This window comes from Rhineura floridana, chromosome 1 (assembly GCF_030035675.1).
Source record: "Rhineura floridana isolate rRhiFlo1 chromosome 1, rRhiFlo1.hap2, whole genome shotgun sequence".
NCBI classification, from domain to species: domain Eukaryota; kingdom Metazoa; phylum Chordata; class Lepidosauria; order Squamata; family Rhineuridae; genus Rhineura; species Rhineura floridana.
The window spans coordinates 120,434,061-120,452,050 of record NC_084480.1 but is presented as its reverse complement, the minus strand read 5'-3'; the positions used below and the strand labels follow the sequence as shown (position 1 = coordinate 120,452,050).

Below are 17,990 nucleotides of genomic sequence, written 5' to 3'. Positions count from 1 at the left end.
TAGTAGTAATCTCTGCCGCTTTAGCTATACAATTAATCTGTGGTTTCAGGATCAGGAATAGGCTGCAAGACATGGTCATCCTGCTCCTTCCCTTTAGGATGTGAAATCTTCCCTCTAAACAATTCTGGTGTTGCATGAGCATTGGTCATCTGCATGAAAACAAATTCCATGTGCTTCTAAATTTATATTGAGGACTATGATTAAAGCTGGCTTTTAGGTTTAGAAATGTACCTGTTGGTGGCCCTTACTGTGTAGAAGTGGGCAGAAAGTCTGATCACTAATAGTTTAGTTCAACCTGCACCAACTTGGTGCCTCCAGATGTTTTGGACTATAGTTATCATCAGCCCTAGCCATCATAGCCATGTTAGCTGGGGCTGATGGGAATTGTATTTCAGAACAGCGTGAGTACCAGGTTAGTGGAAGCTGGTTTAGTTGTAATGCCAAAAACGCTGCCTTGAAGACAATACAATTGGCAGAACTTTGGCTTCCTACATTTCTCTAAAGACTTTAATGGAACACTCCTAAGAGACTACACTGTGTGATGACATCTCAAAATGTTTTGTAGTATGGTACCTAAGCCCCAAAGTTCTGACTTTAAGAAACGGCCAAGGCCGTAACCCACAGTCTTAAAATAGGTTATCTAGCTATACTTGTATGCTATTAAGGTAACGCTAGAGCCAGTGTGGTGTAGTGGTTAAGATGTTGGACTGCGATCTGGGAGACCAGGGTTCGAATCCCCACATAGCCATGAAGCTCACTGGTGACCTTGGGCCAGTCACTGCCTCTCAGCCTCATGAAAACCCTTCTCAGAGGGTCACCATAAGTCAGAATTGACTTGAAGGCAGTACATTTACATTTTTTTATTCTAGCCTGAAGTCTCCTGAAGTAGTATTGCTGAATGCAAAACGCCAGTTAACAATTAGCTAAATTCTTAAGGCAAGAAGAACAGCAAGTCTAGGCTTCTACTCACTGTTTCAGGTAAAGTTTAAATTCCTAGGAAAATTAAAAGGGTTTCACCTGGTACCAGAACCATTGGACTTAGTGGCAGTTTCATTTTCTTGGCAAGAATGTTGCTGCCCGAAAGGCCTCTATTCCTAATAATCACTTCTGAAGGTGTGAGAGCATGAAAAGGGGCATCTGAGGATGATATTCAGGCATGTTTGTGCAGGATAGCATCACACTAAATATACAGCATGGACAAAATGACAGGTGACTTGCCTCGCTCTGGGTTCTTGAAAGCCAATACTAGCATTACTATTGTAAACAGTGCAATAGCTGAGCTATAAGTAATAACTTAGATCAGTGGTGGCCGTCTTGGTGCCCTCTAGATGTTGTACTGTAGCTCCCATCATCCATGGCCTTTTGCCATACTAACGGGCTGATGGCAGTTACAGTCCAACAACATTAGCTACCCTGACATAGATCTTTGGTTATAGGAGATGTGATATAGAACAATTTAATGCCTACAATGAATATTGGTTGCAGATCTGAGCTTTGAATTCAAATTGGTAGCTTTGTTTTGACTTTTACTTCCTTTTAACCTGGCTCGTTGAACCACAGATGCAAACATGCATCATTGAACATGTTCTAAAACCCATGGTTCTTGTTTCTAGAAAGAGCAGACTTCAATTAAAATTTGTGGTTTTGCCACTTAAGTATTATAACAGTGATTTACTAATAAATGATTTAATATTTGGCTGCTGCATGTAAAAATGTTGGCTAGAAGATGGATATTCTTCATATACATTGTGGTGGTGGACTACGACCTGGGAGACCAGGGTTCGATTCCCCATATAGCCATGAAGCTCACTGGGTGACCTTGGGCTAGTCACTGCCTCTCAGCCTCAGAGGGAGGCAATGGTAAACGTCCTCTGAATACCACCTATCATGAAAACCCTATTCATAGGGTCGCCATAAGTTAGAATCGACTCGAAGGCAGTCCATTTCTATTTTAAGCTGTAGCTAACAAATGGGTAATGCACAAGCTCCTCAAATATGTAAAACTTTCAAATGATGGTCTGTCAATAGTAGTGAGAGCATGAATAGGTAAATACTAATGAATTTAAAAGCTAATGCTTGCTGTGTGTGGAGAAAGCCCTCAATACTTTGTACCTATTCCCAGCCTTTCTTTAAAGAAAGACACGAGACTAAGAAATGGGTTTTGTCACAGATGGTCCTGACTTAAGCAGGTCAGGTGGTGAGATTTTCTTGATGTAGTTTTGTTGTGCTACAGTTTCCATCATCACATTGGCCATGCTGGCTGGAGCTGGTACAAGTTGCAGTCTAAAACATCAGGAGGGCACCAGATTGGGGGGGAAAGGCTGTTCTAATGCAATACACATCAGAAATATTAATAGGAAGAGTCAGGATTCCATCTGACAAAGTGGACATAAGGACAAATAAAAAATTCTATGCAAACAACTTAAAACTAACGGATTTCAGTACTCCAGCAACCAAGGCAGTAATTTAAGAAAATTTAAATAATGAACTCTGCATGGGGCAGTGTCAGTCTGCCAGCTTCAGACTTTTTCTTAGGGTTCACACTTTTTTTAAGCCTGGTGAAAGCATTTTTGCTGGCAAAGTTAATCACATACCCCTTTTCTTAAAAAAAATCCTAATTTGGATTAAATTTATACTGATTCCTTCTCTTTATCACCCTTGATCAATCTAGAATTTCTTATTGCTGTAAATGGCTCTAGGATTGCATCAGGCTGCAAACATCCCTCTTAGAGTTTCTGTGTAGTGCATTGCAGCTTGGGTAGTTGAAAGGTCACAACTTTGTGCTGAACATTATGGCTAGCTAAATGCAGCTGGTGTGGGTCAAAGACCTGTGAGAAGCAACTGAGGTCATGGTACAGCTTTACAGGCCTTTTAGAAAAAGTCACTCTGTTTAGTTCCTTATTACCACTGTGATATTCCTATTGTTAATATCTAAACATGGGTTACTTTTTTTATAATTTAAAAAGTGGAACATTTATTGTAGATTTTTCCTCATGTCAACAAGCTGGAGGGAAAACTCTGATAAATCTGTTGGGTTGCCTGTAGATTTCACCTTTAGGCGATTCTGATGAATATATATATTAAATGATATCTAAGGCTCCTGCCCACAAGACACTATAATCCTAAAACAGGAGATAATGAATGTTGATTCATTACATAGTTTTTCAGCAGGCCAGCTAGGTCAGGGTTCTCTTCCCACCCCTGCAATTGGAAGTTTTTATATATATATTTGTTTATTACCCTCCCATTTTGTTCCATATGGTGCTTGCACCAGGTTACACCACCCTCACTTGAGCCCTCCTAACCTAGAAAGAGACAAAGCACACAAACTGAGAATTCTCTTAAACTGCACCCAATCATCTTGAATACTTTGTGTTGCCCTGGGCCCCTGCTGGGGCGGGATATAAATCAAATAATAAATAAAATGGAAATAGTATTGTTAGGGTACTGGGCCCTCTGCTGGACTTAAGGCCCTGGCAAATGCCCAGCCTTGCCAACCTCTGGAGCCTTCCCTGCTTCCATGCATTCAATAGGCTGTAACATAGTAGAATTTGTGTTTCTTCTCATTTCTTTTCCCAGAATCTTTAAAGCAAGAGTGGCTAATGTGTGCCCCTCCAGAAGTTGTTGGACTATACCTTCCATCATCCCTGAACATTGGCCATGTTGGCTAGGGGTGATGGGAGTTGGAGTGTTAACAGCACCTGGAAAGCACCATATTGGTTATCCCTGGTTTTTTTTAAAAAAAAAATGGTGTTAGTATTCTGCATATAGGATTAATGTGTAATAATACAGCAGTAGACCCAAGGGTACCTTCATTTTGCCATTGTTGATACATATGTATATGTTCTGTTAGCATTCAAGTAAACATCAGAGCAATCTTATGCACAGCCATAGCTGAGTGGTACAGCATCGGCTTTGTATACAGAAGGTCCCAAACTCACTATCTGGTGACTCCAGGTAGGATAGGTGTCAATCATTGTACAGTATTGAACCAGATGGACCAACAGTCTGACTTGGTATAAGGCAACTTCCTATGTTTCTACTTAAGTCTCACTGTGTTCAGTAGGGTTTATACCCAGGAAAGTGTGTGTAGGATTGTAGCCTTAGCTACACAATATGCTCACAGTAGATTATAATAGAGATGAAAGTGAAGAATGAAGACAGCTCCACACAATCAAACCATGCCACACATCCCACCAAAAAACCTTAGTCCAGCCTTTCCCAACCAGTGTGCCTCCAGATGTTGTTGGACCACAACTCCCATCAGCCTCAGCCAGCATTGCCAATGGTCAGAAAAGATGGGAATTGTGGTCCAACAACATCTGGAGACACACTGGTTGGGAAAGGCTGCCTTAGTCAATGGCATTGCTGGAACAGAAAACTCCCTGCTGTCTCATCCCGTAAGCGTAAGCAAATTATTATAGCAATAAGGAGACCAGCACATAGCATATAGTTAGAACAGTATGTTTATGTCCAAAATCTAAAAATAATGTGTAGCTGATCCTACCTATTCTTACTCTGAAGGCAAGTCTGTGTATAGTAGACCTGACATTTTTAAGAAATTAAACCAAGCCATGTAGTGATTCCTTAAAAGCCTTCTATGGAGGTTTTATTCATTGCAAGTAAGAGAACTCTGCTGCAGAGTTGGCCTGTAATGTATAAGAGTTTATGCATCAAATACATAGCATCCTGTTTTAGGTGATTCTGGTAAGCAATGTACTTGGAAATGTACAACCACATCCCCAGGTCTCGTTAAGCAGATGCTTGACATGCAGGGCTGTGGAGTTGGAAGCAATTTTGGGTGGAGTCAGTAGAAATGTACCAACTCCGGCTTCAAAATAAAATTAATATATTAATATTAATAAATTAATATACATTTGCCATTTATGGAGTCGGAGTCGGACAGTAGAAAAATAGAGTCGGAGTCGAAGGTTTAACGGACCGACCACAGCCCTGTTGACATGTATATAATGCTCCCAACTAATCTATAATGGAACACCAAGATCTGTATAAGGCTACCTGTACTGTACACAGCTTAACACTGTGCCTTAAAGGACAACCTTTAATTCCCCATCACCCCCGTCCATCAAAATTATCTATTATTTTCCTGTAGCTTGATTGTCTGCTATAATTTCCTTTGAACTGGGTTATTGGTACTCAGTCCTTTTCTCTCCTCCAGTAGAGAATACATTCCTGCCGTTGCTTGAGAAACACAGATTTGGAGGCAATCAATTAGAGCAATGAGGGACACATAGACAGAGATTTTGACACTAGTTGATCTCACTTTTGGTATCAGAGTCCAGCTCAGGAGAAAAACAACTGGAGGTCAGGGACATAACTGCAGAGATGCAAGCAAGGAGGAGGGAAAGGTTTGGCTCGAGCTTGTTGGTCTAGGGGTAGGACTCTTGCTTTCAGTGAGAGAGGGCTTCAGTACAATTCCCAGACAAACCTCCTGCAACAGGGGCCAGGCCTCCACAGATAGCCATAACTACAGTGGAGCACATGCTTCACATGCAGAAGATCCCAGATCTAATCCCTGGCACCTCCAGGTTGTGCTGGCTGGGAAAGGCTTCCTGTCTGAAATTCTGAAGAGCCACCACTATTCAGGATAGACAATACAGAGCTACCTGGATCAATGGTCTAACAGAGTGTAGGATAGCTTCCTAGATTAACACAATTTGGTTTAAAGTCTTTTGAGTCTCCTTTTACTTCTCACTATGAAATTGATACCAGAGATGCAATTTTTCATTACGTTAATCCTATGTGACCTCCTTGTTGTGATAAGACGCATGTTATTTCATTTTACATGTGATGCGCTATACACCAATAACTGAAATGGGAGGAAATTATGCTGCCCTGCTTCCATTGTCCTCAGCTTGGGTCCTAGGTTCTTAATGTTTAAAATTTTGCCTTCCAATTTATTTGAGTTTCTTCCTCTGCAGATTCCAGATTTTGCTATCACTGACTTGTCTTCAGAATCTGATGAGATACCAGACATCTTGGCTTTGGAGGAGGAAGGGCAGCATGAGTATTCACGTGCAAATGGACCAATCACCCCAGGACAAAGAGCTGAATAAACACCAAGCAAGCACACACAAAAACTACTTTTGATTCAATAAATATATATGCATACACATCTTTTCCTAACTTATCTTCCTGCTTTTTGGAATGGAGTTACTTAGCTATTGGAAAGTATTGGAATTGTTTATATTACTTCTGTTTCATTTAGATCGATCAAAATTCTAACATTTAAAAATAATAATTGTGGAACACATTAGCTTAACATATTAGCATGGATGACAGACCTTTTTTGTCCTCCAGGTCAGATAAATGCATTCAACTGGTCTGTTTAATATCCATTTAAGACTATATCACAGTTTGGACAGCAGTTGCTTCTGAAACTGTGTTCCTGCCACTTTGACATGAAAGCCTGTCTAAAAGAAAATTTGCTGGTTGAAGTTTTAGTTCCTCTGTAAAATACTTCTGTACTGCTCTATCTACATATTTATTTGCCAGGAAGAAAAACAAGCTAAGATTCCTCATCTCTTTCTGTTTCAGTTAAATGTGTCTGCATGATTCTGTACTAAATGTTTAAATAATTACCCTTTGGGCTCCAATGCAATGGAAGGACTCAATGTCTGTTTTCTTCACAACTTTCTCTTCTAAGATTGTGATGCTCTAGCAGAGTGCAACTCAAGTTCCCAGAGAAGTGATAAACCCTATCTCTGGATTGTACCATTTCAGAATGTGAGGGACCATATGATCAAATGTTTCTCCATACAACGCAGTTCTTTGCACATAGAAATGTAACATGTCAGGGAGAAGGTTGGACTAGGACTCTCCTTGCTGACATCTAATTTTATTGTTATAGGGAACAGCAATCATGTGAGCCCCCCACTTGTAGTCAAAAGTGGTATAACCCAGATACAGGCTCACATTCTCAGCTACAATTAGCCTTTAGAGCAGGGATGGGGAACCTGTGGCCTTCCAGATGTTGCTGGACCACAACTTCCATCATCCCTGGCCATGCTAGCTGGGGCTGATGCGAGTTGGAAACTAACGAAGTTTGGAGGGCCACAGGTTTTCCATTCCTGCTTTAAAGAGTCTGGAGTTTAAAGAGGACAAACAATGTAAAAGTAGAGCCAGATGCAGGTTTACAAAATGCAAATAGGAAAATTCATGACAGGAAGGAGGTGTTCAGAAAAAGAAAGTTGTAGTGAAATGCAAATGAAAAATGGGAAAAAGAATATGAATGAGAGGGAGAAAGCTTCCCCCTAAAGCAATGCTCCTGCTCTCAACCCCCAGTTGCTTCAACAGGGGGCTGTATAGTTCCTGTGGTTTGCCATCAGACAGATCCTGCATTTCTTGATGAAAAGTGTGAGGAAGCTCTAAACAGAAACCAAAAATGCAGAATCAGACTTACTTAACAAAATGATATTATCAAAAGGTTACAGCATTTATTTGCTCAGATGCGCCTTTAAAATCATTGGCAGATTTTTATTTATTATGGGAATATGAGGATATCCTATGGTGCTATTTTTCATAGGTTAGGTCCACAGGTCTGGATTCACAAGGGAATATGGCAAGTTCTATAGCATGAGGCGGACACCCCCACTCTAATGTAATGTATTACCAGAGATAACATGAAAGTGTGAAGCACTAGTCACTGAAATGCCTTGGAAATAAAGTTTGAAGTATAACCTGACAGCTGCTGATGTTTTGTTTCTTTTTCTTGCTGCTTGTAATATATCCTCCAAACCCTTAGAAAGTCATGATTATTTGAAGTTGCTGTGGTTAGAACTGGTAAAAGTAGCTTTCTCTGAGACGTTTTGATTGATGATTGCTTATAGTCTTAAATGAGGTTATACAAAAAGTGAATGTTATACTAAAAAAGGCACATATGCTCAATCATTGATCCTAAAGTCCGACAGCGTCGATGAAAAATGTGCATCTATGTCTTTTAGTTATACTTACATATATATTTTTTACACAAGGAAGTAACTGTTGCTTCTGTAAGGGCATGACTGAGTTGGCAAGAGCCATTCAAATGATGTTGTCATAAGCAAGCTACCCAAGCCTTGAACGTACTTAACTCCTGACAGAAAACAAAGTGACAGTAATGTCACATTCCCTGTTTGAGAACTAAATAACCCTGAAATGCTTTGACATACAAAATCATAGGCATATGGCCTAGTGACACAAGACATTTTTGTGCCCAGCAGAATACCTAAATAGAATACACACCCCTTCCCAAATAATAAAGTGGCAATTTGCTGCTCTGTAATGGTACTTTGAAATCCACATCTTGATTTATACAGGTTGGGCTATCACTACCTATTTCCAAGGTGACATTTACTTTCTGCTTAGAAACAAAGTCTAGGGTCACTTGCTTCTAGCACCTGCAGAAGTGAGATAGAGGGTGTAAAAAGTATGGTGTATTTCCCAAACCACAAGATTAGAAAGTGACAGATAATCAGGCAAGAAGCAACGTTCCTGACCTGTGGAAAATTACGGAGAAACAACAGAAAATAACTCAGGCTATCCCCACATGGTTTTTCTGAAAGTGGTCTGCCTTGTGAGAAAAAAATGAGGGTATGTATGGACTTCTGCAGATAACTAAGAAAAGGCTCTGTTGAATAATCCCCATGCATATATGCAAGTGCCTTTGTCATATTAATGTGCCTGCCATTTCACACTAATTTCTCACATCTAGCACTGCTATGGCAAAGACCCTGGTCTGCTTGGAACAGGAAGAGAGTGGACTAGTCTACACATACTACAGAATGGGGTGTTAGGAGGTAGGAGAGTGGACTTAACATAGGAAGATGCTTTATACTGAGCAGGCCACTAGCCCAACTAACTCAGTACTGCCAACACTTAATGGGAATGGATCTCCAGGGTTTCAGACGGGAAAAAGTCTAGTGAGGGCTGAGCATGCTGAGTGGCCACAGAACCCTGTGTGTCTATTTTGAGAGGAGACTGAAAACTGTGGGGATAAGGGGTAATGGAATGGAGAATCTGGGGAAAGGGGATGGCTGGTACCCTGAACAGGAGCACTCCACACCAAAACCTTTGATGCAGGTCTTGTATATTTATATTCCACTCTTCTTCCAAGTTGATTGGAGCAGCTTATATATGATTCTACACTCTCTCCCATCTCATAATTACAATAATTGTGTTAGGTTGATGTATCTGGTGTGAAAAATACAGTTTAGCTACTAGAAAGGGAATCTGGAGCATTGGCCCCCTTACCTTCTCTCTTCACCATCATCTACAATAGGTGTGGAGAACCTAGGCTCTCCTGATGTGGCTGAACTTCCAGCTCCCATCATCCCTGGACATTGGCCATGTTTGCTGGAGCTGAAGGGAATTATAGTTCAGCAACATCTGGAGGGCCAAAGGTTTCTCACCTCTGATCTAGGATGTTAGGAAAATTTCATTCATGTTGAGGAGATGAGATGAGCATCATCTGGTGTCTATGACCACCACTGCAGGCTGCTCATATTTCCCAGCTGAATGAATGTCAGTTTGATCTGCAAGAAAGAACAACTGGTGCTTTCCCAAGGTCCCTCAGTAGTACTGATTAATGTACTTGACCTTTCTCAATGTAGCCATGGGTATGAGGGCCAGCCAGGGATTTTGTCTGCCAATTCATAGTCAGGAGTTCCACAGAAGACACGAGACACACAAAATTACACTAACAGTGATTAAATATGGGCTAAAATATTAAATATCTATAACTTGCCCTAACTGCCACTGAAACTCTCTGGAGTTGTTTTTGTTCCAAGCACATACATTTAACAGCTGTATTTGCTACCGAGATAAAGAAACACAAAACAAGTATTTATTTGGGCCTTCTATTTTTCAAAAGTCAACTTTTTCACAGCATTTCTAAAACTAACTTTGGAGGAGGGGAAATAATTTGCTTATAAAAACAACTTTGTCTTGCCAAAAATGAAAATAAAAAGAATTCCTATGCATTGTATAACTCAGTGATGTTCCTTTTGAACACATGTTTTAGAGTCATCATTTTTTATATTTGTAGGACTGTTAATCTTTGGCTGTTATAACTATTTATTTTTTGTAGTTAAATTGGAGAAATTGTGCTCTTTACTATTAGGCTGTGCCAAGTTAATAGTTTTGTGTCTTTTTGCTTCTTAATTTATTATTTGTGAAGTCCACACTAGTGTCTTCTGCAGAAGGAAAATAATATGCTGTGGTTGACAAGCTGTAGCAAAATTTCACCTCCTGCTGTTCTACACATCTGCTCAGAGATCAGAGCAATCAGCTTGTTAATGTGATATTTTGAGCAAAAATTGTTATTCATACTTTAAATAGCACTTTTAAAATGCACCAACAAAAAACATCTTGGGAGGGTAATATAAATCCCATTATACAGATTGAAAAATTGGGGCTGAGAGACATTACATGATGCTTCCCTGGGCATACCTACATTAGACTTCAAGTAGTTTCATAGTCATTTCTTCACAGAAGCCAGAAAATTGCTTGTTTTGTAGGAGTGCTAAAGATTCTTTACCAAAATAGTTCCTAAAGTAACGAATATTTTCATAAATGCTTTCTCGATAGTGTTACAATGTACTTGATGCAAGGGGTTCATAACACCACAGACCAATCTCCACAGAAACGCCACTTCATCAAGTCAATTGGCCAACAAAGAAGTGTTTAGGATAGGGTGTAACAATTACTGTGCTGGCATTTCACAGCAAGCAACATTGTGCTGGCACTGCTACAGAACGTATCACAAGGCACTGGCATGCATTTAGCTAGTTATCCTTCTTGCGGGGCCTGCAAACCCAGTATGAGAGGGACATTTCCCCCAGAAGGAATCCCTCTAGCCACTCCAGTGGCACCACTTCCGTTGAGCTCTGCCAATTCTGGGGGTGGGGAAACAGGGAAGAGTGTGAGCAAGGTAAAGAAGTGGCTGCTCTTCATTCCTCTCATTTGCCCACCTTCTCTGGGCACTGGACAGGGAGGACTGGCCCCATGGTGCTGCCTAGAAAGAAATCACAAGCAGCCACCTCTGTTCCTCTCTCTACGGTGGTGTAGTATTTTGGTGATCATGGAAGGAGCAGCCAGCTCTTGCTCAACCTGCACTGTCTCATTGGGTGGTACTATTGTGGGGGACTTGGGCCAATAAGCCCAATAAGTGTGAGAGGGTAGAGGAACAGGCGGGGTGGCTATCATTGCCCTCTCAGGATTGATGACTCTCCTCCCCAGAAGCTGTCATTCCTCCCGTCCCTCTGTCAGAGCCCAGGTCCCAACACTCTTCTGCCTCCTCTTTGATTGGTTGTCTTGGAAGATTCATTTTTCCTTTTGTGTCAAGTCCCTCATGCAGGAAACTAGGCCTACATATGTAAAGCACTGTGACACTTTCATGTTCTATATAAATGCTGTTCATAAGCAGTTTGTTGGGCATGCAGTAAATTAAATAGGAAGGACAAGTAAGCAAGCACCAAGATAGTAAATTCAAGAACGTAACAATGATATCCAATTTTGGAACAATGGGGGGGGGAATGGGTACGTAGCACTCATTTTAAGTAGTTTAATGTTCCCTGAAAACAAAATATCTAGTTCCAAAATGAAAGCCATTACAACAAACAAAAAATATCTTCATCTTTGAGTCCTCTCTTATTTTCAGAAACTATTGACTGAATGTTTAGAAAAGTAGCAGCCGTAGTACGGGATGAACGCTGATGTTCTTCATTCAGAGGAGTCTTTCTCACTCTAAATCATGTCGTGGCAACACAGGAAGAATAAGGTTTCCAAAGGCAGAGTCTTGGGTTATAAAGTATCCTGAAGAATGTGCATGAGCATGCTGGAAAAGGAACATACCCATATGAAAATGGCACTAAAAAAGCCCCCTGGAAGATAACTCTTCCTGCTGTCATCCCAACTAAAGGAGTGCGTGAAAACATCAACAATCAGATTCAGAGGCAATGTCTGTTCTGTGTCAAAGGTTTCAGTCCTGCACACAGTTCAGTTGTTTTAACCCTTTTGACTTCTACAGAATTTAAACAAATTAACTGTGCAGAATTGCAACTGAAGGCTTGTTAATGATTCAAGATCTGGAATTCAATATAAAAGGCAGGCAGACAAATGCTTTCCCCAAGTACTATTTGCCCATCTGCTTATGTGGTTGCCTAGGAGTCTTTTGTCTCTGCATCCTGTTGCTTGAATTTCAGGATGAGAGGATGCTGCCGGGGTGGGGGGTTGGAGAGACTGTCTAGCTAAAATTTAAAAAGATGCCATAGGACGACTAGGCACCAATAGGGCTCTTACCACATCACAAGGTAGTCAGAATATTATTGGTAATTGATTCCTAAGCTTTTGTGAGGCATATCAGCATCTGTTTCCAGCACATGTAGAAAAGTCTTTAGGAACCATAGCTTCCAAGGCACAGGATGATGAAGCACCAATTCTATACGTGTGGACCCTCATATAGACACTACCACAACAACTGTTTCGGCATGCAAATATCTTTTAGTTGTGCTTTGCCACACCATGGGTGCCTTGACTGACTGGCGATACAGTGCTGCTCACATGGACTGGTGCATCCATTGACCAACATTTTTGCAGAAATACAGATACAAGCTTAGAATCCTGACAAATTCGGTTTTCAATTTTAAAATAACCGATATGTAATGGTTTTAGAAAAGCAGAAAGTGGAACTACAATGCAAATCTATGTATGAGATCCAAGTTAAGATCCTGCATCGATCATGGGAGATTGGACAGCCTTGGGCACTTCTCTCACAGTTTCTCATTTCTGAAGTGGAAACAGGAACATCCCACCTCACATTTTCTTAATGTAAAAGCACTTTTAAACATTAGAAGTTATGTACGTTAATGTTTCTTTATAGGTTTTGGGTCTATTCATGCTCTACCTTCCCACTGAGTATTCCTTCTTCTACGTCCTCTTGAAGGATGGTGTGCTTTGTGCACATCTAGTTCACTCTTTGTAAATTTTTTGTGCTGCATTTTTAAAACAGGGCTGCATGAGATCATTTGGGTTACAAGTCAGACTGTATCACGGATCTTTGGATCAAATGGTGAAATTGCCAAAGCCACTTACAAAATCACTGTCAGAATATTAAACTATGCAATCACACTTTTTGTGATGCACATTAGTTTTTTGTTCCCAACATAGGGGAAGAGAGTTCTTCAGAACTATAGTTTCCAAGACACCAAAACAAAAAGGCCCAATGAAACTTGCAATATGGCCACTGTGGATCTGCTTTGACCAGGACAACTCACCTGTAGAGCAGCCTTCTGCTGTGCAGCAATGTGCTGCTGCTCAGCATGATCACGAAAATCTTTGTTAAGGGAGGATCTAGCGAGAGAGATGCTGCAAACAAAAGAAAAAGACGTGTCATACAAATGCAATGAAGGTAGAAACCAGCAGAAGATCAAGGCAGAGGTCTGTCATGGTTGGGGTGGGTATTTCAGAGTTGAGAAGTTCCATAGGTGTTGCTACTTTAAATATAAGACTTGAAATTTTGGGGAAATTTGACATGAAAAGTAGGCAGTGTGCATGTACCAGATGGACACCTGCTCAGAAATACTCACTCCAGCAACGGCAGATTAAGTCAAATAGGAAGAAAAGCCATGCCCAAGTTTAAATCAAAAGGAAGACAACTGGAAGGCATGCTGTAGAACACTGCCCCCCACAGCACATTTTGCTCTCTCACCAGTGCCACCCAATAAACTGCCTAAGTGATACCTGAATAAAACAGCACTACTAACCAGGGGTCCAGTCTTCATGATGGGGAATTCATATGTTTGGCAGAGTGGCTGCAGAACTCTGTATGCAGGAAAGGTTTCCTATTGAGATTGAGCCCAGAAAAAGTCTCTTTGTAGCCAACATGTTGACAAGTTATGCAAATATGGTACTACTACACCCTACGTTCTAGGCTAAACATTTGGGAGAGGAAGAGAAATTATATGAGAGTCGTTCTTTGTTTTATTTTTAAGAGAACTGCTCTTTGTTGTATTTTTTTACTTCAGGGCCCATTTAAAATCTCAGTGGATTAATGTAAATCTCAGACCTTAATTTAAAAATGATGATAAGGTTCCAACACCCAGAAGGGGAGGTTTGCAGGTGACGGTGGAGCAAAGCAACAAACAAACAAATTCCAGTCTGGAGATTGACATTTTCTTGGGGAAAAGTGCCCTGAAATCCTGCTTGTGTGTTCTCTGGAACAATACAAGTTACAATCCCACTGGGCATAACTTTGTACTCCTAATAAAGTGATTGAATGGTTCCCTCTATGGTCACATTTCTAGGCTCTCTCATTAACTCTGAACACTGGATGTCTATATGGATAAAAAAAATTCAGACACAAATGTGCTCGTGTCTGATTATAATGCTAAAACTAGTAGCTATCAGGAAGGGAAGAAGGGGTAGGGGAAAGAGCTTTGCATGCCTAGTTCTCTTACAAGTGTTACTTTGGAGCTGAATTAGATCACCAAAGATTCAGAAAACAAACCACCATATGCAGTTCTCTCCGTTCTGTTTGCATCTAGACATGTCACAAAAAGGAAAAGGGAAAAAAGATCAATGTGTTTTAATTAGGAAATTTCCTTTTTCCTTAAGAAAGATTTCATTCTTTCCAGTTCTCAGAAGGGTAGCTGTTCTAACGTCTTGCAGCAAGGACTCTTGTGACACAGAAATTGTTTGTTTGTTTACTGTTTGTTTACTGCCGAAGACTAAATGTGGCTACCCTTTTGGAATTTGTCCCTGCAGAAGGAATCAATGGGAGAGTTTTAATGAGTTGTAGATTGGGTTCTAGAGGGTTTTTTTAACAGAATTTGGTATGTACTGAACCCCTCATCTTCTGCTGTTGGTTGTCTTCAGTTTATAGATTTTAATCATTTATTTAAAAAGTTTCTATCCAAACTTACTACACCAAAATATACTTGCTCTATTGTATTTTAATTACTGCTTATGATAGATTTTAAAGTGTTATATGTGTGTGTGTTTAAAAAGTGTATTTAAGTTTTCCTTCCCCAAAGGGAAAGAGCAAAGATGGAGACTCTGAAGACACTAATGTGGGGTGCATGCTGGCTGTCCCTCTTAAATATGGTTGCTGGGAACAGTCAGCACACAATGAGATGTACACATTGTCAGTAGCAGAATGCATCATTTGGCTTTCCTCTTTGATCAGAGCCTGTGACTGAAACAAACAGGCAGGTCTCTAAACATACTATACCTGGCTCCAGGGTGATTTGTAGAAGACTGATTTTGCATCAGTAGTTTCCTCTTCTCCTTATCTAGCTCAGCCAAAATTGCAACCCTGTTTTTATTCTGAAACCCTAGCAGGAATGAGAAGAATGGAAATCTCAGCGCACTATTTCTTTGGACCACCCTATAACCTCACTCGCTTCAAGCATATCAGTGATGAATATATTCATCTTCAAAGCCATCCTCATTTATAACATAAAGCAGCTTTCTAACACTATCATACATATTATATAAAGAAGTACTTAATCTCAGTTTTTTGTATTCAAGAACAATCTGTTTCAAACTACAAGCAGCTTTTTGCACTGTAACATAGCTTCTTCCACTATAAACACAAAGACATAGATTTTTGCATTTTAACTATCTTTCTGCTTAGCCAATAAACATAAAGCATCTGTGAGTGGAATAAATTTTAAACCATTTGTGCCATGGTTGATTCCAGCAAGTTTAGCTAAAAAGCAGTTTAAAACTATACCAAATCATAAGTTTTTTTATTAGGTTCTTGTGAGATTCACAGAAACTTGATAGAATCTTGAGAGGTAGTATTTTGTTTTTGAATTCTAGTTCTCATAGTTATAGAAGTAAGTTTTCTAACAATTTGTCTCTGTGTGTGCACATATGAGAAAGGGGCCAAGCAGCAGAAGAATCTGAATTAGAGAGGAAATTTGTGTATGTGTGTTATGTGCACACATAGTCAAGTCAATTACGACTTATGGCAACTCTATGAATCAGCAACCTCCAAGAGCATTTATTATAAACCACCCTGTTCAGATCTTGTAAGTTCAGGTCTGTGGCTTCCTTTATGGAATCAAGCCATCTCTTGTTTGGTCTTCCTCTTTTTCTACTTCTTTCTGTTTTTCCCAGCATTATTGTCTTTTCTAGTGAATCATGTCTTCTCATTATGTGTCCAAAGTTTGATAACCTCAGTTTCATCAGTGATAGTTCTGGTTTAATTTGTTCTAACACCCAATTATTTGTCTTTTTTGCTTGTAAGGATGTTTACGTCTGAGTTCAGAGATGCTAAGTGTCAAGCTCAATACTGCCCAGATATTTAGAGTAAAAATGACTAGGTTCATTTAAAGAGTCTTTAAAAAATAAAAATCTCATAGTACAATATATGGATGTTTTTGCTTTTTCAGTTTTTGTGCAATAAAATATAAGATTTGCCCATACACAGATAAAATCAAAGATTAGTTTTCACAGGTCTTTCACTCAATTCTAGAATAGAACTACAAGAGCCAGAGTGGGGTAGTGGTTAGAGTGCTGAACAAGGGCCTGGGAGACCAGTGTTCAAATCCCCACTCAGCCATGAAGCTTGCTGGGTGACCTTGGGCCAGTCACAGTCTCTCAGCCTAACTTACCTCACAGGGCTGTTGTGAAGATAAAATGGAGAGGGAGGGGAACCATGCATACCACCTTGAGCTCCTTGGGCAAAAGGTTGGATATAACTGTAATAATAATTATTATAAAAAATATAAAAATATAAAAAGAATTTGTAGTGCTAAGGAGGGCCAGCACCATGCCCTTGGGCACCAGCCTGTCCTGGCCCCACAGCACTGTAAAGCCGAACACCCCTGCCTGATACAGGCAGCGAGGGGCTTAAATAAGGCCACCTGCCCAACCTACCTGTTGTGTCAGCACGCACACCTACCATCACCCAAGATGGGAGCAGGGGAGTCAACCCCTTAGGGACACCACTACCATCACCTTGGGTGTTGACAGACATGCACATGCAGGGTGTGCGCACTGATGTGGCAGGTAGATAGGTTGGGTGGGCTTATTTAAGCCCCGTACCACTTGTATCGGGGGGTCCCCTGGGAGTGTTTGGGAGCTCCCGCTTTGCGATCCATGGCAGTGTTGGGTTGCTGAGTCCCACAACCCAATTCTGCTACAGATCGCCGAGCAGGACCTTCACCCTCCCACCCTAAGGAGAGGCCACTCAGGAGCCCTCGGCCAGGGCCCAACCTGGCCACCCACTGGTGCCAGACTAGTGCTAACCCTACAGACAGAAGCAAAGATTACCAAACATGACATTTACCTTGCCCAGGAGAGTTTGAAGCCATCTTGGTAGTTTCAGCCTTAATTTTATGAGATGTGACTATAACTTGTAGTTATGTGAAAAGCTATAAAAATAAACAGAAATCAACATGTGAACATAAAAGATTTGCAACTCTCAAGGTCACTAATAATATTATACATTAATATTCAGATTGACATATAATAACTGAAGAATGCACACAAAAATGCAGAATAGCAGCTATGCTATACCAAATACAAAGAGACTACAACTCCCATCACCGCTGAACGTTGGCCATGCTGGCTGGAGCTCATGGGAACTGCAGTTCAACAACACCTAGCGGTCAACATCCCTGCCTTAGCAGCCTTAACCTGGCGCCCTGCAGATGTTCTGGACTACAACACCCATCAGCCAGCTGGGAGTTGTAGTCCAAACATCTACAAGGCGCCAGGTGGGGAAGGCTGAAGAATAGAATCTGTGAAGGCAAACATAAATTCGCAATAACTTACCGCTAGCATAAGTCTTTCCGCTCACATACAGCAATTCTGCCTCCACCAGCAGCCTAGCGATTCAAGGTGTGGAGTCAATAAATACAAGTAAAAAATGAGCCGCACTCCAGCTCAAAGTAGATGGCCATCGACACGGTCCCAATTTACCCACATCCTTCTTGCCGGTGGATTTCTCTCCCCCCCCCTTTAGATGTGCAGATGGCCTC

General features: G+C 40.8%; 2 protein-coding genes across 2 annotated transcripts in view; one reads left to right on the top strand and one right to left on the bottom strand.

The window, feature by feature from the left end:
• The window catches only part of PLIN2 (perilipin 2), a 20,880-nt gene extending 13,175 nt beyond the window's left edge, over positions 1-7,705 (top strand). The window contains exon 9 of the mRNA XM_061630707.1: positions 5,943-7,705. Within this exon, the coding sequence (XP_061486691.1) occupies positions 5,943-6,077 (135 nt within the window). The 3' untranslated portion in view covers positions 6,078-7,705. The remainder of the gene's footprint in view (positions 1-5,942) is intronic.
• LOC133386915 (SOSS complex subunit C) lies at positions 4,480-17,990 on the bottom strand. The gene is made up of 5 exons (XM_061630729.1): positions 17,785-17,990; positions 17,297-17,381; positions 15,230-15,332; positions 13,275-13,365; positions 4,480-11,836 (listed from the first exon to the last, which is right to left on the bottom strand). Exons 2-5 carry the CDS (start codon positions 17,319-17,321, stop codon positions 11,741-11,743), a joined length of 315 nt encoding a protein of 104 aa, XP_061486713.1. The 5' UTR covers positions 17,322-17,381; positions 17,785-17,990; the 3' UTR covers positions 4,480-11,740.

What these genes read in the sequence shown, in the direction of transcription:
- LOC133386915 (XM_061630729.1), bottom strand. Translation starts at nt 17,321, where the DNA reads ATGGCTTCAAACTCTCCTGGGCAAG. An exon ending in TTCAAACTCTCCTGGGCAAG is followed by an intron (nt 15,333 to 17,296) that starts GTAAATGTCATG and finishes CATTCCTGCTAG; the next exon opens with GGTTTCAGAATAAAAACAGG. An exon ending in ACAAATCACCCTGGAGCCAG is followed by an intron (nt 13,366 to 15,229) that starts GTATAGTATGTT and finishes TTTTGTTTGCAG; the next exon opens with CATCTCTCTCGCTAGATCCT.